This window comes from Bombus huntii, chromosome 12 (assembly GCF_024542735.1).
Source record: "Bombus huntii isolate Logan2020A chromosome 12, iyBomHunt1.1, whole genome shotgun sequence".
NCBI lineage: Eukaryota > Metazoa > Arthropoda > Insecta > Hymenoptera > Apidae > Bombus > Bombus huntii.
The window spans coordinates 9,568,408-9,591,289 of NC_066249.1; the positions used below are offsets into that span (position 1 = coordinate 9,568,408).

The following is a 22,882-nucleotide window of genomic DNA, read 5'->3' on the forward strand; positions in this document are numbered from 1 at the left end:
CAGCAGGCTAGATTCAACATAGACGTGACATCAGCATCTCTGCTATTACCAGGATGAAAAGTAGTTAATCCGAAAGCAATTTTATATTCTTGTAGTTTAGGTTCTTTGTTTCTTTTAAAAATACTTTTTAAATACAGGATAATTTAACCGTCTGGTACGGTTACTCGCGTAGCAACGAGATCGTTGTATATATTAAAATCGGAGAACGAACTTTAGTAACTTTCAAAATTAAAATCAGAGAAATTGTTTAAATAACTAAATTATTGTTTTTTCCTACAGAAATACGATATTCTATTTGACAATGCAAATTGAGATAGTTTTTTGTCTCATTTTGTTCAGGAGGGGATTTTTATCGTTATGAGTTATAAAGCGGTGGAAAAATCAACTGCAATTTTTTTTTAGCATATTTGCCTTTACCATTGAAACGATACCCCTTCTTTGCATAAAATACGATGGTCTCTTACTTTTTTTTTTTTTTGTTAAATAATCACGGAATAATCCGAACGTGAAAGGTGAAAAAGTTTTTCATCTCGATACTTTATCAGATAGAAAAACATGTTAAAATATCGTTCATTAGTACTGCGACTATTTTAAATCTATTCCAAGCACGATTTTTCTTACTCTTGAAAAAGTGCTCAACAATTTGCAAAGGATTTTTAAATTCTTTCAAATTTGATTGTTATTTTACCAAACATCCATTAATAGACTAAAAACGGACAGCTATTTTTGTCAACTGCAATGCATTATCCGTTTCTTGAGAATCAAATATTAGATAATAAAATTAATAAGCTCGTGTGAAATATACAAGAAGAGGATTTGATTAGTTTGACTCATACATTTGTGAAAACTTTCTGTAAGTCTTCAAACACACTGCCGACCATAAGTACTAACACATCTATCGATACGAAGTATAAATTTAATTCTCTTAGTCTCTAATTATTTTATCATAAATTTGTTATTTTCTTTGCATATTCATATGCAGGTCACAATAAAATATGAAATGAAGCGAAATTTGTTTCATCTATCCCATAAATACATACAGTTAGTAACATAAGTATTGGCTCACTCTTTAAAACAGAATAACTTTTTCAGAAATGTATCGAATGACTTGAAGGTTTTTGAGAAGTTAGAAGGATTAGTTTACTAGATGACGAGTAAAAAAATTTTGAGAAAATTGTAATTGGTTGGAATCGCAGAAAATTAGTAAAAGTCACTTTTTACAACTTCTTTATCTGAGCTTGTAATGAAAATATAACAAATACGTTTTGCAGATTTATGTCAGTTACATATATGCTGAAAATGTCATTGAGATTGATTAACGTTGCTACGAGTTACAAACAGTTAAAAACAGCCGTTAATCGTAATGTACATTCTTGTTCATCTTTCGATGTCTGTTGCTTATTCTTACATCAATCGATTTCCATGAAATTTTCAGCACATATATGACATAAATCTACAAAACGTATTTTTAAAATTGTCATTACAGTCTCAAATAAAAGAGTTGTAAAAGGTAATCCTTGCTATTTTTCTTGCAATTTCAATCTGTAATTTTTTCAAGATTTTGTTCCACGCTTCATCCAGTAGAGTAATTCTTTTAACTTTTCAAAAAAATTCAAATTGTTTGTTGCAATGTTAAAAAAGTTATTCTATTTGTAAAGAGTGTGACAATACTGCTCCTAACGCGCATGACATGTAATAAATATTTATATACCTAGTTATGGCTGGTAGCGTATTTTTGTGAGCCATCGTATGCACACGATTCTCTTTGTAAGAGAGTTTATCGAGCTTCCGTTCTTCCTTCTCTTTTATCTCTTTCTTGAAGTCCGATGACGCGGAGGATCGCGTTTAGCCGCAGGCCAATTTCGGTTGAACGCTCTACAGCTGGTCCTCACGTACGCGCGGTCGTCTTAGTGGTGTCCCTCGGAACCAGGAATTTCCCGACTTCTCTGCTATGTACATACTAACCGTTTACAGGATGTATACGCGGGAGCCTTTCGCCACGAATTTGCAAAGAGCCCGTCCATTTGCATATTCGTGGCCATGGTTAGCGGAAAGACGTTTTGTAATCAGTGGCGCGACCCATTTATAGTTCACTTTAACGATTAACGCGGCTACGAGCCGTTTAATAACCAGTGACACGACACACGACGTCGACTAATGCTCGTCTATAAATTTGATCACCGTACACCACGTAAAACCACTGATGATGGCTTAATCGTTACGATGAAAGTGAAAGCGCAGACGAGTTTGTTAGCTTCTTTAGCTTGTTTCTTTGTTTGGAGGAATTTGACGGTTTGTGTTGTTGGCTGGGTTCATATTGTTAATTTTTGTGGATTTTTCTAGATATACCTTTATGATATTTAGGAAGATTTGGTAGAATTTAGGAAGAATGTTTTTTTGAAAATTCGATTATCGATATCTAAGATTGGATTTTTTAAATAAATAATGCAGTAATTTATATTTGCATGACTTGTGGATTTCTTAAAATGAATATCGCTTTTCTGGCCATTAATTTGTTGTTAGTTTTCATATTTCCATAATTATGTATTTGTTTTATTTGCTTAGATAATGTTGTTACAAATGTAAATTAAAATATATCTTAATCCTCAACCCTAAAAAATATCGTCATTTAAAGCTCATTAGTTTCCGTGTATAAGCAGAGTTAGATATCAAAATTTATTGCTCTTAGAAAGAGATAACATTATACTCGTACAACAAGGGCTTAACTTTCGTGCAGTATATATAATGGCTATCATATAAGTAGGGACAGTCTTTATATAAAAGTTTTAGCGTATATCTAAAAAATACATTTTTTGCATTAAGTCTGTATTTCCCCCATCCTTCTGAACATTTTAAAAGTATGGATCGTAATATAACAAAAATCCTTGATCTATATCATTTATCAATTTTCTATCTTTTCTGTACTCGATGCATTATTCCCTTTTTCAATTACGTTGTATTGCTCCCTTTTAGATATTGGATGGCGAAAGTCGAAATGGTTAAAATTTACAAAAATAGACTTATCATATCGATTTCCTGCGATCCTCACGTTTTATTACATATCTCGACAAAATCCATTTCATCCACTCATCCTTCAGTCTAGAACAATTCAATAACGATCTAAATCGGCGATCAACTGGTAGAGATTAATCTCGAATCGTGTTTCCATCGATGGAATGGATACGATAAGTTGATCCAACGGTTTAACAACAGAATTCAATTCTATTCGGCTGATCGATCGGGATTAGTTTTAAATCGTGGTAACATCACACATTCTTATTGTTAGTCGACATTGACTGGAGGCGAAGTTGCTGATCATTTCCACGAGTTTATATATGATGTTGATTCTGTGTTTACGCAGCACCGGTGTTCGGTTTTCTGTTAATTCCGGCGTAGGCGAGCGTTAATTTTGGATCAGATTTTCAGTCGGATTTCCTAGGATGATCCAATGATTTAATGATTAAAACGGCTGGTCGGCCGATCTCTGCTTGATCCCAGATTAAGTCTGGATTATGTTGGCTAATCGTGAATTCTGGATTAGCTATCGGGGACACGTTTGACAGCATAATTTGATACTGTGATGCTCTTCTCCATGGCCGATTCAATGTCGAACACCGACCTAACTGACAGCGGTACGCTAACGTGAATTTCCGTTTGTACTAACGACTATCTTGGTAGTGACGTCTGATTATTTAATTCTTCTGTTCGATTTGAAATATCTGGATGAGGTACAGCGGCACGAATAGAAGCTAAACATGTAATAAATTTTGCATTTGGAGTTTAACACTAGAGCTACTCGGTTATGATTGCAGAATTCGTATCAAAGAGATGGAAATGTGAGGTATAGTACCATTAAAAAGTATCGAACACTTATTCTTCATGAAGTATATTTTAATTACAAAATTAAGGACAGATCGAATTGCAATAATTTTAATCTTTATCCTCATACATTGTGGAAGCTACATTGTGGAATACATACATGGTAGCTACATTGTGGAATGTGACGAAACGATTAAGCTGAATTGTAAAAGTCAATATGTAATAACGAGACTGATGTTTGCAATCAAATAAATCTTATAAAACTAGTTTGTTATCTGATAAACTCTTTGTGATAGATTCGCCATTGCTAACGTTGTGTTGTTTAAGTTTTTGACAACCTAGTTATTAACTTTCAGTAATAACTAATTAACGCAACTGTTGGGTTGTTGCTTTTATGTTTCGACAAAATTATTTAGAAGAACAAAAGTAACAACAAGCGAATGAAGTTAAAGCAAATATTATTAGTTAAAATAAGAATATTTCTGATGATATATTCCGTTTGTATAATAATTTTACAACTAATGATATTAGTGAATCGAAAAGTCGCAAGTTGTAGGTTACTTCTCTTCTGCGATTTTATTATGGTACGTCAAATAGAATAATCAGATTTGTTACTTGTAGAATTTACTTCGAAAATTTTATTTGTCTCTATTATGCAAAAGAATTGATTAATGTTAACTGATATTGCCTGTTCAATAGGGCAAAGGCCATATTTTGTTAGCAGTCAACTGTATTAATTGATATTTTAGAATCGTATCAAACATGTGAAACGCATAAAAATTGAAATGTCACTCAAAAATTACAACATGCTGAGGAATTCGAACACAAGAAATTTTTTATTGTGATAATGAAGAAAATAAAATGAAAAGATCTTAGAAAGGTGATTCACAGGAGAAACTTGAAACAATCGGGTTCTTAAAAACGAAGATTCGTTGGTCGGACACCGAAACAGGATCGATAGGATGAGCTGCGATATCGATGATGCGCAACATTCAAATCAAGCAGGCTAACTAGTTCGAACGCAATTCTGATCGGATTTCAATTTACGAGCAGTTCAGAGTGGATGGTTCACTATTTAGAACTTCAACATTTAATTCGGTAGTTGGGTTAGCATTGAATCAGATTCCGCGTTTCAGATAGAATCTATCCTTATCGAGAATCAACTGGTCCACAATATCAAAAAGAATATCCTTATTCACTTTGAAACAAGCGCGATAAAATGATCCTCGTTACTACTAATGAGTGAAATTCGAGAGATCGAGGAAATAAATTTCAACAAATTAAAAAAAAAGAACGTTTCAACGATCATGATACAAACACTGGATAGTCAAATTTCGGAAGGAAAAGGACGATCCACGACTTCAATGATTTCAAAACTATTCAAATATTTTTCCAAAGAGTCTATATTTCCCAATGTTCCAGGTATTTTACATTTCCCAAAATTCTACAAAATAATAATTGATTCTCTTCAGCCCCGAATGCAGAAATTTCCATCAAATATATTACACAATCTCCCGAGAAGGATTCCGATAATCAATAACTAATGAAACAAATTGCAATCCGTAGGGGAATTAAAAGTAAAAAGAAAAAATGAGAAAGTGAAAGAAAGAACAACAATTACCCGATAGAAAAGGAAAGATCAATGAGAATATAGGGACGATCTGGACCACGATCGTGTTCTGGCTCAGTGTTCTGGACAGAATTTATATGTGGTCCACGGATGGCGCACGCTGACTCGAAATCGAACACTAGCTGGCCCCTACCTGGGTATCGTTGATGCTCCTGTGTCTTACCCTCCTGAACAAAGTGCGGGCTGTGAAGAACCGTGGCGTCGCTCATCGCGTGCTCCGTCATGATCCTCAGCGAGAGAACCAGTCCTGAGTAACTCCTCTCCGCTGGTAGATCGGTGATCTCGAGCATGCTAGGCGTCATGCTAGTCGCGGACGCCAATAGGCGCCTGGTGTCTGCGTCGAAGACTTGCAGCACATAGGTGGCAGTGCGCGGGTCGATGTACTCGCTCTCGGCGCAGCTCACCCTGACCGTTGTCCGACTCTCTTCCCTGATTGTACAATTCTCCGGGGGTGGAGGTTGCGCCAGCCTCTCACCTGCTACCATACCGGGCACAACACACCAGCCTCAGCCATCTTCTACAGCTACTTCGGCGAATTTTACGAGGGTAAAAGGAGGGGAGGTCGAAGGGTTCCTTCTTATGTATAGAGTGTCACAAAATATGTGAGGGATATTTTGATGATTCAGAAGTTAATTGGTGCAAGTTAGTCTTTTATATTCGTACTCTGTCATTATTAGAACGTTTAAACTGTTTTGACAACGAAGGGGTGTTTACATCTTATAAGGGGGTAGTATAAGTCATTTTTCATGAAAGATTGACTTACGTTGACTGACTTTTGAGTTCTACATTTATAGGATCGATTTTAAACATCTAAACGATGGAAAAGTTTATATAGGAAAATGTCGTCTGAGGGATATCTTGCATGTTATAAACAACTTTGTTCTATGGTAGAAATATGAGTCACTCATTTGCAAACTCGGTTAATTTGGTAAAAAACAAAAAAAAAAAAAGAAAAAATTGAAAAATCGATGAAAGTGTACAAGGTAAGAATTGAGTGCTTTGGCACTAAAATTGACAAAAATGTCAAAAGGTGCAGTTAATTACTTCAGCCTGTCATATATCGCTCATATATATCGATATTGATGAACCAGCTGGTGAACCGTTTTTATCCTATTTGTACTTCGTACCTTTCTTTTTAAAATTCATGTAGATAAATGACATAGGGTATGGACTGTTATATGGTTGTTAAATATACGAATGAATCTTTCAAAAGCCACACTAATCAACTGTATTTCATTTTTTCTTATGTTCCTTACTATTTTCTTGTTTTTCAATTATCCACGCTAATAAGTTAAAGGTGACGATGTTACAAATATTACTTTTGAAGTTCATCGTGGAATTTTCTATTATTTATATCATCTAGCTGCGATAAATGAATTCATAGAAATAAATCCTTTACTTTTTAAAATAAAATTGTTAATTTTTTTAAGCTCCAGATTATTTACAGTCTATCTAAGACAATAAGTAAGTTTTGTAATGGAACGTTGACAATATACGTAGATACTTGCTCAGCGGCTGACTATCGTTAATTATTTATATTTACTGAGGGCTAGCTTGAACTCAACTAAATCGCATTATGAGGTCTGCCGATATGCCGAGAATTTCTGGACTCTAATCTTTGCTCCATTTCCTACTCAAAACGTTTTTGCTAATTGATTGGGATGTGAGCTGAGCTTGTATTTGTGTCTGCTTGCGTAGCTAGTGTTATTTCTCCCTCAACGAAAAATTATTTATAACTTGAAAGATATGCTTCAAAAGACATTTTTGTATATGAACATCTTTCTTCGTCTTGATATCTAGAATCGATCCTATAAATCCTGCAAATATTTTGTGACACTCTATAGAGAATGAAGAAGGTGTTCGTTCCTTTGCTCCTTTTTGTACAGTTGGGATGGTACTGATTTGGTGCTAGAGTTTTTGTTGTCCCCTTTGTGGATTCTCCTTAAGGCATGGGTTAAATGGAGGTTCAAAGTGAGATTGGGATAAGTTTTTCAGCGGCGCCGTGCGTCGCAAAGGGGTGCTTTCCTTTTGCTCGGTCGAAGGGACAACTTCAGTCCTGTATTCCTAGATAACGCGTTTCTGTATTCCGTTTGTCCGGCGTTGATGATGTGCTCAACGCTGGCAAACGTTCATGTCTGATGATTCTTTTCTCTCTTTTGGTTTTGTTTCGGGAGAAGAGGCAGTGAAGGGCTTTTCGAAAGGAATTCTCGTTATTTTCGTCGATTTTTCGATAGTGTGCCGGTTTTTCGTCATTATAGAGGTTAGACTGTAATTATTTTAACATTAGGACTATTATATTCGTCGAAGTAATGAGTTTCAGATTTGTTGTCTTTGCAATTACTAAGAATATGGAGGTATTTTGACATTTTATTATCACAGAAATGTAATTACGTATATCTAATTATCTTAATCAATTATATGCAACTATGTATAACTAATGTCAAAGGGTGAAATTAATTGTGACCCAACAAGTTTCTATAAAAAGATAATCGATACATTTTCAGTACATTTAAAGTCAACAACGTTTTAATTCACCACTATTTAATCAGTCCCTATCTTCGATGTTATCGTTAAAATGGAAAAAGTCCACCATTATTTATCGAACAATTTGAAAACTTCGACCAATGAAACAAACGTTCAGTACACCAAAAATAAATGAAAAACCATCACGTATGCATCACTTTTAATCCAAAAAGAATTTCCTTGAAAGAAGAAATTCCAGATAAATTGCGAACGTAACCGATTTTCAAGCAACATCCTGGGAGTCCTCGTTTTTTGAGTAAGCTCGATCGCGACGAATTTCCAGCCGAAAACGTAGCAACCTGCCCCAGCTCACGTTTCTCATTCGGAGCGCGAACATGTTTTAATATAAACGTCAAAGCGTAATCGATATCCGCCAGAAGATTAGACAGGTCGGTATCGATATCGAACCGTTCGATCCAACACGTTGCGTAACAAGCGTCTGCCTTTCCGTTTCGAGGCTAAGTCCGTGCCGGAAGTATGGCGAAGTGGCTATTTTATCGAACGAAATATTCGTCTGACTCGATGGAAGAAGCGTTTACACGCGCGAATGAGCCCGAACTGTTAGACAGGATCTTTTTTTCCCCTGCCCTCTTTCTCGTTCCGCCAAGGCGTGTGAAGGTTCGAGTTCGACGAGGGTACAAGCCAATAAACCGACTGGTGAGAATCGAGCAACGTTGGTCAACGATATCGACTGTCTCGATGAATAGAGATTCGTTTAACACATTCCTGTCGTCCCGGCCAGTGTTCGTCTGGAATTTAACCACTTCTTTGCCAAATCGGTTAATCTTGCAAAACAATATGTAGGGAAAATTAGTTGGAATTATATGAAAATTAAAAAAAAAAATTAAAATAAAAAATTTAAAAGTTAAAAATAAAATTAAAAAAAAATTCGAAAATGAGGTTGTATACGACCTGTGAACGACTAGATTAGTGGAGATGGTGGGTTTTTAAGCATTTATGAGAAATTTGAAAGTGCGAAAATGCGCAGAATGCAGATGACTCACGATAGTGTATGAAGTATCAAGAGTATAGTTTCTATAGTATAATGTTTCTATGAGCATATAATAAAGCAACATTTCTATTGTTTCAGTCACTGCTCGCTTATAATTAGATAATAAATTCATAGTTCATCCAAATTCAAATTTCTGTAAGAAGAGTTAAAGGTCTAGATCATGAACAATTTTTAAGCGAAACATTTAATTATCATTATTATTATGACGAGAGAATTTTATTTATTTGTATATGAATATTAGAATAATAAATATTTCAGCGTAACGTTAATTTCTAAATGAAAGAATTTAAAGCTTTTTCTCACGATTTCGACAAAAAGCTTTAAATGTAAAATTACGAAATATTCAACGTCAGGAAAATGGATTAAAATTTTTATATCGAAGCGTTTTACACAAATGTGATCAACAAAAATGTGATTTGCATTTTAAATGCGAGAAAGTCGATAATATGTTGCAATTATCTTATATATTATCTTGTTTAAAGCAGGTAACCGTACATGCTGAAGAAAAAAAAGGATCACTTTTTTCTGTTTCACCGAGCTGTAAAGAGCAGTTGAAGCGAATATCACTGACGTACTACTTGACACTTTGCCAGCTCATTTATTGACACAAACCATTGCGCGCAAGAGATACAACTACATTCGAGAACAAACAAAATTATCTGGTTTACAATCTCGCGTTACTTTTATCGAATAGTCGTGCTACGTTTAAACGTTATTTAATCCCGTTTTTCTCTGAAACACCCTCGAAAAGAATCGTTAACAAAATTCGCGGAACTCTCGCATTTTTATTTCAACTTTTTGCCGTTAGAGCAGAACGATGTATTCTGTTTTTTTTTTCGAGATATCGATTATATCAGAAATGAAATGCAACTAGAGTACTATCTTTTATATTGCATTTCGGATGGAGTATGTTATTATTGTTAGTAGAGATTTAATTTCTTTTGATATTTGTATAACAATTCAGAGGAACAACATTCGGAAGATTAAACCATAATCGATGATCTTCGGTAATATTTCACTTAATTTTTGAATTTTCAATGTATTAATCGAATCAAATTATATGCAAAAGTATAGATATCATCAGAAATATGTAAATTCAACATATTCTATAAGCAAGCTCAACGAAGTTGAACACAAATTGTTATTGGAACACAAATGAAATTGAAGATTAAAAGTTTGCCTTGTTTAAATACGAAAAATTCGAGTTAAGCTTAGTTAGTTCAACCAACGCTATCGGCCGAGAAAACTGAAGTTAAAGCATCTACGAGGAATCAAATTAAACATTAAGAATTTTGCGTTACCAATTACGAAGAACCTAAATCAAATTTAATTTAGCCGGCTCTGAAGTCAAATAAAATGAAATTAAGCTAAAACCAAATATCGAGTTTCTTTTGATCAATTATGAACCACCTAAATCGAATCTAGCTCGATCGATTCTGCAAACAAGCATAATACCATTTATGAAGAATGCTCTTATTGATTAAAAGTATATAGGAATGTCAAAGACGCCTTCTGATCAATTACGAATCCAAATCAAACCCAACTCAAACGATTCAGCAATCAGGCACGATAAAAATGTAAAATTATTTGTAAAGAGTCTAACCATTGATTAAAACCAAATATCGAAGGTTCCTTTTGATCAATTATGAACTATTTTAATCAAATATACTTTAATATTAGCATTGACGACAATTGGAATGTGAAACTTGTGCCAAAGAAATTTATATGAAAATATACACTACCAAAAATAACTAGAGGAGAGAGCTTTTATGAACGATATTAGTGTAGAATTCAAACAAATCGATATTCTATCGGCTTAATAGATTAAAATGTTATTCACACACTGTTGTCATAATGATTTGCTTGAAAATAATAACTAAAAAAATGTACAGATAGAAAAAGTGAATATAGAAATAAAAAATGGCATGCTAAACGTTCCTTTAATTGATCTAGTTAATAGTGTGTCTAATACAAAGTGATACATAAAATAGATCGTTGAAACCTTAAAACTAACCTATCGATCTACATTTCTATGAACGATTGGAACTTGATCATTTTAACCATTTTAATAGATAGCCTTAGTATCAAACAATATTACAAGTGAGCACGATGAAACGAAATATGCGAAAATAGTATTTTAATATAATATAATTGGAAATGAAAACAACTTGTTAAATTTAAAAATAAGCATCTTAAAAGTAGCTTTAAAGTTGACGAAATTTCGTTACAAATTCCAAAGCCTAACACAACTATTAAGACAAGCAACGATTTCATATTTTAATATCTAATATGTTAATTTAATTTTTTAACATTATGTCGAGCACTGTTTTTAAGATTATACACAACATTATTTTGGAATAATACGTGTTCAGTTCCAAAACCGAATAAAAAGACAATTTTGGTAATATGTATATTAACGTGGAGGCTTAAGAAATCGTTCTTTTGTAAAAAATAAAAAATGTGACATATCATGTTCTCCTATAGCCTGCATTTACGAAGAATATACAAAAACATCTTCTAATCGAATTAGAAAAAAATAAAAAACCGTATATCGTAATCGAGTTCTCTGTTCGTCGTTAATAAAATGCACAGAGGGAATTAGAACGCGGGCCAACGGCCAGAAACAATGTACACCGATTTCCAGTTAGCCAACGAACAGAATAGGTTGAGTCAACGACAAGAGAGGAGAACGGCCGCCGACCACCCCCAAGTTCCCTACCCCAATTAGCCACGCATTATTAACGCGTACTGTACACAGGCCGCGTTTACGGCCAGCTTGGACCCGGTTTCCACCGTTAATTGTTAGCAATTAGCAGGAAGAATGTGCTCGCAATCTGGCAGAGTCGGAATCCGGGACAAAATTATTTTGCCGGCCTACAGGGGAGATTCCTTTTCCAGAACCTGCCTCCTCATCTCCTGGCTACCGTAAAGAAGAAAGATTTTCCCAGAATATCCCCTTTTTCAACCCTTCTATCCTGTACCTCATTAATTTTCTCGGTAATTCATCTGCTTCGTCCTCTTGCCATAATGTTAACTTAAGTTATGCTTATGATGTTTAATTATGTTTGATTAGGTGCGAGATGCAGTAAATATTTTTCTTATTTACTTCTCGTCAGATATAGTAGAAAAGAATTTGTTTTCCAGATTCATTTTAATTTCATATATTGTTTCTCTTTGGTTTGATATGATTCTGACTTCAGATTTATGATATTGGGATTGATTAACCGATTCAGGACGGACAATTGTATTTGATATTTTGTTGAATTATTGAATGATGGACTACCACTTTTCAGGGAGTATTTTTCAAGCCTTTTTGATTAGGACTTCAGGATGTGCATTTCAATATTGCCGAAGAATAGAAAAAGCCAGTAATTAAAAAACGGGACGAATCGAGTTCCTTTGTTCTTTTGATGTATTCCAATTATTGCAATAAAATGTAATACTCTGCCAAAAAAGAGTGAGTAATATATTTGCTATTTTAATGATTATTATAATAAAGTTATAAAATACAGTGTATATTACTTTGCCACAAACTAATTGTTTTATAGATACCAGCGTTTTATATAATTGAGCAGGATATATAAATAACACATATTATAGCGAATATACTAATTTAGTAAACGTGTAAGCTTTCTAATTAATGTATGCTATTACATCCTAATTTTATAAGTAAATATATCCATAAGTAATGAAATATGAACTTCTACTGCAACAAATATATTACGCAATTTAATAAGGCAATACATTTTTTGGACACTTTTTTTGTATTTGTCGATATTTTTATAAAAATTTGTACATATAAATTGTTCAGTGCATATTTATTAAATCCTATATTTAATACACTACGTATTCATTAAATTTTATTAAACTCTAGGATTGCGTTTGTTCATTTAATCGATGCCTAATAAAAAATATTCTTTAAAAAACTTTGTCCTGAAAGGGTTAAGCAATTAATGAATTGATTTTGATTGTTATGAAGCATTCGATAAATAAACAGGTTAATTATCAGACTTTTTGACTAGAGGAAGTTCTCGTCGCTAATTAATTACAAACAATCAAATATTAAACAATTGAACATCGTTCGACCTAGCAGAGATTTCAAGTGAAACAATTGACATTCTTATCAGCCTAAAGGCGTCGTAACTGATCTTCAATAGGTAACTCGATTTCCATACAGTATCACTGTGCTTCCATAGAATCGAATTCGAAAGCGAACCAGTCTAGTTCAATTCGTAAGTGAACGCCATGAAGTTTATTATCATAATCGAGCCATTAATTAAATCCATTGCCGTCAATTAATTGTCCCCATAAATCACAACGCCATATTATAGTGATTAATTTCTATTTCATCCTTATTAATTCCACAAACTAACTAGTGAATACAGTACCAAATAAGAAAGAAGAGAGAAAGAGAACGAAAAGTGTTAATGCAGAAAGAATTAATTTAGAAAAAGATGTATAGATTTTTCTCATTGTCAAATCCGTAGAATCGTTAGAATGGTGGTTTGGATACATTTTTCGTTCGTGGTGTCACTATGACTGACGAGATGTGAACTGTGTAGAGCATAGGGGACGATAATCGAGTTCGACAGGGGCCGGAAGTCCGTCGATTTGGGTTGACTGATGGTGATCGAGGGTCGAAACGATCGATATCGAACGCCTAATCGCGCGTCTACGATACCAGAGACCGAGTAAACGCTGCAATGTGACAATGTCGATACTAACTGACACTTTTTCCTTTGTAAAACTGCAGTCTAATCAAGATAATGGAACTATGTGAACTCTTTGAGAAAAACACGCTTTGCAACACGATGCAAGATCTGTTCTTCACTTAATGATAAACTGTATTGATAACTGTACTGCACTGATAGCTATGAAAATGTTATACATATATGCTGTATGTGTCATATAAAATATTTTGATATTACATTAGCGCTGAAAATTGAAACCTCATGTAACAATGTTACGATGGTTATAAATTTGAAACCAATCTGAAAAGTGTACATATACAGAAATTAGGATATTAAATGATATATTCTAATAAATTTCTACATTTTGCTTCGCTCTCATCCCTAACGCGAACGACATTCTGTCTGCTTACGGATGGAACAATCTTAACAGCAAAGAAAAAGAAAGAAGAAGGAAAGGTAGAAAATCACAGAATACCATCGAATCGTCATTTAACCGTCAAAATCCTTCAGCAACATGATGGTTCTCTAGAGAAAAACCCTGTCAGGTTCCATTTCGGATTTCCAGGTATATAAAGTTGGTCCACGGAAGACTCATCGACGCCTGTATTGCAGCGTTTGCTCGTTCTTGCCTTGTGGATCGTAAATAAACCGGCCGGAGAGAGTATTTCTCTAATGGGGGGAGGGGATGGCAGTAGAACGGGAGGATCGATGAGGAGCAGCAGAGAGATCAATGGTTGGAACGGAACCATGGAAAGAGGCGGGCCACGCGTATATATCTATGTTCGTGACAGAGAGAAAGAGTCAGAAAAATGGAGGACGAACAGGGGTGGGAGCATTAAAAAAGAAGAAATATAGATAATCACGTGAGTTCTACGATGCAAGGCCGTGCAGCGTAGCAGACAGTGCTCGAATGAGGTCACAAGTGTGTGGCACGTTAATTTTAACGATCGATCTCATACGATCGATCCTTATTCGTGAGAAATAGGCTGCTCATGTATTAATTTTGAATATTATTTCGAGTTGGATTGAAACTCGAGATTGAAACTCACCTGTTCGCCTTTCGGGTAGATTCAGCGTAGTTGCACGGAAGTGAACCGTCTCGCTGCGGCCTTTGCTGTTGCTCGCGTATATGTGTACATCGTAGGTGGTGCCAGGCTCGAGGTTGCTCACCGAAAAAGACGGTACTTTGCTCGTTTGATTGTAGACCGTCGTGCTCGGTTTCGACGACGTACTGCTGGTTCCCACCTCACGGTCCACCTGTATCGTGAACTTTTGCGGCAGACCACCGTCGAACCCCTCTGTGCACTCCACGTATAGCGAGTCCGTTGTCTGGTTCAGAAGAGAGCAATTGTGTGGCGTGTCTGGGTGACCTGCAAAGCCGAATAATTAGTACGATCGCGACTCGAATCACAAGTTTCTACGGTTCGTGGTGTCTAGGCAACGTAGCGTGTATTTTCAGTAACCCCTTGTGAGATTGTGTCACGAATATACGTATATAATGGCTTAGAAAGTAGTTTTTCCGTTTTAGTGGTACATTATTGCATTTACTATAGCATTTACATACTATTTAACGAGGTCCAAATTTTGTAACATTCGATGGTGCTTTCGTAGGAATGTAAAAATGTATTAAGAAGTGAAATATAGAGCCTCGTTAAAAATGTTTCATTGGAAAATAAGGGTAGGTGCTAACAATTTTTGTAGCCACTGTGATAAAAGATATAATATGTTATAAACATGCGTAAAGCAGTTATGAAGGAAAACGTTCGGTCAAATTAATGATACGTTTCAATCGCATATTTGATGCACTTCTAACCAAGATCTTTATCGAAAAACTTGTATAGTTTGATATCTGGTGAAGTTTAGTATTATTTAATATTTTTGGTTATATTTTTCCAAATTGTAAATTTATTAGTTGAGATATTTTTATTAGTAACTACATATCGTTACATATATAACAAAGTAGCTATGATGCGGCACAATAAAAAAGATCATATTGTTTTTTTATATTGTTTCGTACTATTTTATGTATCACATAATTCCACCGATCCTAATACAGTACTACGAGTATGAATGGAAATTTTTGGAAATTTATAAAATGTTTGAAAGCTTCTTTAAAATTCTACGCGTTTTAGAAAGACTCCACTTAAAATGTCTCTCCTTAAAATATTCAACACGATCTATGTAGCATTCCACAAGTATGATTCGATGTGAACTTTTAAATCACGTCCGAACATATCACGTCTTATCTGGTACACACACTTTCCACTCCTTTTACTGATCTTTCCTACGGAAACTTCCATTTTCTCGCTTGCGAAAAACGATCGTTTAAAAAGTAACAACTCTGTCGGTTAAAGACGTAGTAAAGCTATCTCTGTTCGACGTAGCCGTAGCGTCGTTTGGTGTATGCTGTCAGGGGAGCTCTCTGGGATAGCTGACCTGTGATTGCGTCGAGCAGGCAAGAGATGAAGCGGTCCGAAGTTGATGAAACTACGACGACAAACGTCTGCCTCCTTTAGACGAGAACTGAATACTGAAAGGCAAGAGAGACCATCTTCGAGTGTCTCCCAGTTCACGTACGAACCGGTGAAACTGGTGTTATCAAACGACGCCGTTTCTCAGTCGTCTTTAATCAACAGATACGAGCTTAGTTAGGTTTTCCTTTCGAGATGGGGCTGAGTTCTCCTTGGACGACTACGTTTTATGCAACGTCCTCTTTAATAGCGCTTTTTATTGCGTCATTTCACTGGTTTAATCCCCACCTACGGTACTAAAGTGCGTTTGCCACGTAGTCACGCGGCCATCTACGATGTCATATCCTCGCACGTCCTCGATACGGTACAGTTCATTCGCGTTTTCACATGTTTCATAGGACTTAGCGAAAGTGGTTCGAGAGATCCGCTGTTGGCATCATACTCGTGAAAGTTTACGGAATTGGGAAACGTTTGGCAAAGCCGACGTTTAGATTTTTAATAGATGTATAGATACGTAGATTTTTTAGTAGATATATCCATTCTCTTGGAAACAGTTACAGTGGAAGATGAAAATATTCGGACATTTGGAAAGTAATTATAAAAGGAGCAAGAATTTCTATATTATTGAATATATTCAAATATGTGCCATTGTATGTTATATGTACAAACTTACAGTGCTAAATGTATACGAACGAAATTTAATCTGCAAGTACTATACAACATTAAAATCTTAAAGGAGCTGGCAAAAAAGAGTGGGAAAAATATTTAGGAATAGGTATGTAGTATCGGGGAGAAGGGCCCAAGAAACGTCGAGCTAACTACAGACAATGTCGCGAGAGCCGAGGCGCTGTCGGCTCCATCAATGCATTACCGGGTCCTTCAGGTAAATAGCTTTGCCGAAAAGACCTACGTGACCCTGGCTACGAGCGTCTGTAGAACACGTGTGCGGTGGGCCCAGCAAAAGACAATAGAGTGCTAAAACGGCCAGAGAGTCAGTCGAGGAGCCGAGTGCGAGTTGAGCGGAGACAGAGTTTGCGAGTGGCGTTGCCGAGAGAGTGTTGAATGCATTTTGTGAGAGTCGAGTCGTTAGCTAATTATTTAGTTGTGCTGTTTTCTGTACGTTTGGTATGAATAGTTCAGGTTGAACAACAATCGTCTTTTTCTGTCCGATCAACATCTGTATCATCCATTCCTTGTAAATACATTATATCACGATATTACAGGTATTGTAAAAATGTTGTTGTTCGCCAAAAAGGAAAGCACGTAATATTCATAATAATATGAACAATTCATATAAATCCTACAGATGATTTACTTTCGTCATATTATAATAAAGGATTGATCACCTGACTAACAGACTTCAAAATTATGTCCGTGACAATTCTTGCAATTTAATTTATGTTAGGTAACATGTTCCATTGGGCAAATTTCATTTTGTCATTCTTCCGATCAAATGCATTGAACTGATTGACTTTTCTGTAGGAATCTTCAAAATTTAATTTGTCTTACGCATCACGTTTCATCGAGAAAATTCCACTTCCTTATTTCTTGGATCGAACACAGAGGAATCTACGGTTTCTCTGTAATAATCTTGGCAATATGTTACATTGAGAAAATTCTACTTCGCAACTTCTTCGATCGAACACGAAAGGGTGGTCGTTCTTTCCCGTAACGTTTCGTTAAGAGGTCGTCAAACGCAAAAAGGAGCGAGACATCGGAAAGGAAACGGATGTTCGGTTACGAAGTCGGCTGTCGTTGTTTCTAATCTGCATAATGAGGAAACTTTTTAAATCTAATTTACGTCTATCAACCATCCCACGGGAGACACATTTCCCAGGATTACTCTGCAGTTCTATACCTTACTTGCCAGTTTTCCACTCCCCTCTCCGCGGCCAATAAATCCTCACGATTTATGTTTACTAAAAATCTTCATTTCCGTCCTACAAACTGTTGCATAATCAAGAGCGAAGCTTCTTTCCTGCGAAGGTAGCCACGTTGCGTGATTTCAAGAACCGAATGGAATTTTCACATGGAGGTATATTTTCAACGCGTATTATGTTAACGTTCTCGCGTTTTCTACTCACGGTAATGCGAATTCTCTTTGGAATTAAAGGATTATCCGAAGACACCCGCGAATATCTCGACGCATTTGAAACGCCGCTTGTTAAGAATGAATGTTTTAATGTTCAACGAAAGCTGTCCGCTGTTCTTAGTGTTGTTCATTTTTAGCATGATATTTCTCAACATGGATATTTTTCCAAATGTTTGAATTTGACTTTCTTTACTTTTTCTTTTTGATTGTTAGCTAGGTAAAAGCATTTTTGAAAGGGAGCAGAGGAAGGAACGTAAAGTATGTTCTTTTTGTTTCAGTGTTAAGGAATTTATAGTTTGCTGTTTGGAAGTTTTCATTAATTGTCGTATTTGATAATATTCTGTGACAAAAAATATAGATGCTGTAATTTATAGGAATTCTTTAATGCTTTTAATGCGGATTATTTCTTTATATGAAGTAACAGCATCAACAAAGTGTTTAAAGTAGTATGGTACATATTAGTATGTTTATAAAAATGCTTCTCCTTATGAAAATAATCTAGGAAAAGAGAATTTTGCTTCCCCATCTTAAAATGTCTCAGAAAAAAATTTAGAAGAAATTGAATATAGCGAAAATAAAAATACAAAGCAAACGTTTTCCATAACCGAACATGAAATTGAAAAAGTATAAAGGGAATGGATTTAAAATATCGAACTGATAAAATTATATTTGTTAATGTGATAATATTCTATTAAGTCTCTATTTATAATGTGAAGAACTCTCACCAGCCGGCACAATATGGTAGACACAGGGCTCGAGCTGGGTACCCTGATCGTTGGTGCCCCAACAAAGCAAAGTACCATAGTCCAACTCTGTCATCGGTGTGTAAGAGGCTGTGGAACGTGTTCGTTCGCTGGTGACGTGTGCCTGTGGTATGTCGATCGCCTCCATTGTGTTATTGAACTTCCACGTAAATGTTACTTCCGGTGGATTTGCCTCCAGCTCGCACGGTATCCTCGTGGTTTCCTGTCGTGCCACACCGAACACCTTTACCTGACCGTGGTGACAGACTGGAGTGACTGAAAGAGAAATAGAAATGCATATACAGTTCCGATTTCCACTATCCATTGAGTATTACGGTGTCCCTTTCCCTAGATATTTTATTATTTCTTATAAATTTTATGGTTTGACGTGAAATTTTATTGATACAGAAAAATATGTCTTAATTTTAATTGATATATATATATATATATATATCTATATATCTATATATCTATATATCTAGATATATATATATATTCCTAGATATATATATATATATCTAGGAATAGGAAATTTCATTATCTATTATTACTTCTTTTTTATATTTTAATATACACAAATTATATTTAAATATTCTTTTATCTTCGAAAATCAATTAGTATCTATGGTTACTTTTTCTAAACATTCTATTTCTTCATTCTTATCAGAATCATTATTAAAAGATAAATACACTATACCAAATTTGCGATAACTTTTAATTACGATTTTTATTTACGTTTTTACGATTATTAATGAATTTTTTGTTCTGAAAGTAGAAAATTTTTCTTAATAAATATTTTAATAAACGGCAAAACATCTAAATGTCCCTTCATTTTCCAAAAATCGTTATTACAAAAATACTGCATTTACTGTCATCGGGATATCTGGAATGTAAAATATTTTAAAGGAAATGGATTATTTGGAATTATAGATAAAATTAGTAGTATGCGTGTTTCTAAGGAAATCAACGATCCACATCGATGATTTTCCCACGTCAAAAGTCTCTTGATAGTAGCACTAGGCTTTGAACGGTGGAACGTAAGTTGAGCCTTTCGATCCGCGACTTTGTAGATGAGTGATCGACTGCTATCTAATATTCGTACAGGACAAAGGTAACACGATTATGGAGCACTATCCATGATTAAGCATTAATGATATCATCGATGTCCCTACGTCATTTCCAAGTCCTTGTCAACCGCAAGCCAGGAACAGCATCAGATTTCGTGGTAATATATAATACATAATATATACATATACATATGCGTGTATATGTATATAGAAAGTATATATGGTATATGGATAGGAAGCTATCTGCTGTCGAAGGATACTAACATCATTAAGGTGCACCCCTTTACCACTGATATGAACTCATAATGCTCATAAAACAGACTATGTCTAAGAGGTTAATCCTTTTACCATTACCAATAAGTTTACTATAATTGAAAAAATTAGCTCACGTATTTTCCCATTAAAATGAAAATAATTGTATTTTTACCTTACTATTTGTAACATATAAATCCCTTCTACTTCTCGAAATCAATCTTCTGAAAAATGCCATCATCTAAAGTTCATTACTTTCAATTTACGGAGAAATGTAATTATTCAAAATTCACTTTTCGCAACGCACAGATTCCTTCTGCTTCTTATAATCAACCCCTCCCCCACCGCACGGCACGATACAATGTTCATTATTCTCAATTTACAGACACAAATAGTAATTGAAGATTCACTGTTCTCGAAGCAAAAAGCTCTTCCATCTCCCGAGATTATTCCTTTAAAAAATACCACTCTTAGAAGTTTCTTATTTTCAATACCTAGACAAAATTGGCTATTGAAAATTTAATTCCTCAAAAAATACCACCATCAAAAGTTGATTATTTTCAAGTTACAAAACAAAATTGGCGATTAAAAATTCGCTGCTCTCAATGCAGAAATTTCATCTACTTCTCAAAATTACCTCCCTCCCCCGCCCGGACGTACTTACATTAAGATCTTACTATTTTCAATCTGCTAACTGATCAACAAAAATGACGAGAATAGAAACTTAACATCAAAAAGTCCTAACTTGGCGATCACCGTTCGAAAACGGAAGTCAGAGGGAGGAATGAGCGACGAAAGTTCTTCACGTGTAGGGGAATGGAAAAAGTGCGGAGGTTACGGTAGGCGGGTGCCGGATATCGCGTAGAATTTTCTGAGTGATCTAATCAATGAAAGGTTAGCCCCTTTTCTACTCACAGTCCTTTGCTCGTCCTCCTTCTGCTGTTGTCAGTGTACGATCTGTATGTACCTATACATTCTTTTACTTTCCGCTTCCACATACAAAGTATTATTGAATTTCTAGGCGAACTGAACGAGACTTCCGTCCCAAAGTCGAGGTCGCATGGGATCTTCTGTCAGGTTACACCAAGTATTCTCCTCTCTCTAGGTATCGTTGTAGCTGAATGTCAATTGCGGAAGCTGTTGGAAATAACGATCGACCTCCGATTTCTTCGAGGATCGTCTCGAATAAAGGATAATCCGACAGACAATTGTCTTTAGTTATCTTTCTCTTCGTGAATTATTTACTCGATAATTTGAGGACTTATTTGTGTCCTTTAATACCAGGAACATCACAGTTATTATTTTATCAGTATTTCCTCTATACAAGTATATTCCATTTATACTATAGAGAGAATTATTGAAATACAATCTGCTATTGCTCTACATAAAATACGGTATAATTACTTGTCTTTGTTTGAAGCGAAAAGTTTATGGATAATTATATTCGTGAGTGAAAATAATAATTTTCGCCGATTCTTTAACCCATTAAGGATCAACGTCCGTCAACATTTTGTTTCTAATGTTTTTTTCTAATCAATTCGCATTACTGAATTTCATCAAATTCATATTGAGATTATTAAGAGGAATTCCAAGAATATTTGACCGATATTATTTTTCCTCGCTATTTCTTCTCCCATTTGGATTCTATAGTTTTAAGAAGTCTGAAAAAGTTGAAATATATTATAGCGCTACAATAAACGACCTTTCTTTTTTTTTCAAATTATAAAACTCCTTTCTGTGTCTCTGATTTATAGTAGGCTTTCGCGATGTATCTGTTATTCAAATACATTTTTTGAGTCTGGGCGAAACTTGCTATAGTATAATTTATCATAGTAGTAAAACAAAAATTCAGAATCTTCTGACAGTAGAGCGATACGTAATTATCGATGAATCGATAATTTAAATGTTATTTGCGTTTGTCACATCTGGATATAATTTCCGTGATAATTGTGATTGATAATAGGAAGAAAGGAGATTAACATTTAGTGGAATGAAATATTGTGTCGTATAACGTATAATGAGAGCGATAAATTCAGTAGCTGTCTGTTACTTGATGAGATAGTCCGATAAAAATTAATTGGCAAAACCTTTACGGCGTTTTCCGTTTTCGACAATTTGCATAAATTTACGAATGTTTACGTGACCATATCGTCTTCGTTTGTCAGAGAGAAAGAAGATTGACTGACGGATACGGTTAATTCTTCTGTGGCGGATCGGTACCAACAGGACGCCGACAGGTCGAGGTATCAACGCGGTCGTAACACCTTCTGGGCGATCCGCGGGTACCAACCGCCAACAACAGAGGGCTACTACGACGACAGCGAGTCTGTCTGTCTCGCTAGCGGTCGAATATACGGTGTCACGATACAAATACCGCACCTAACGAGACTTCTTCTACGTCTAAGGCAGGGACTACCGGGCATAGCCTTACTGACGAGTCCACCGGTAGTCCCGGGACAAAACGTGAATTCTCTTTTCATCTGGCAGGGCCACATCACCCCCAAACTTCGTTTTAGCGATTGTACTGTGCTTGGGCTGTGGATATATCGTAGGATAGAAGTGTCAGGAAGGTTAAGTGCTTTC

At 35.3% G+C, this 22,882-nt stretch overlaps 1 protein-coding gene across 7 annotated transcripts in view; it reads right to left on the reverse strand.

Annotated features, from left to right (window-relative positions):
• The window catches only part of LOC126872192 (hemicentin-2-like), a 548,719-nt gene that overhangs the window by 12,611 nt on the left and 513,226 nt on the right, over positions 1-22,882 (reverse strand). For 4 of the 7 annotated variants that reach the window (XM_050631835.1, XM_050631834.1, XM_050631838.1 and 1 more), the window contains 3 exons: positions 18,964-19,257; positions 14,725-15,045; positions 5,583-5,927 (listed from right to left, as the gene is read on the reverse strand). In XM_050631835.1, coding sequence (XP_050487792.1) covers positions 5,583-5,927; positions 14,725-15,045; positions 18,964-19,257 — 960 coding nt within the window. The remainder of the gene's footprint in view (positions 1-5,582; positions 5,928-14,724; positions 15,046-18,963; positions 19,258-22,882) is intronic. The other 3 variants (XM_050631836.1, XM_050631837.1, XM_050631841.1) reach the window with 3 other exon arrangements.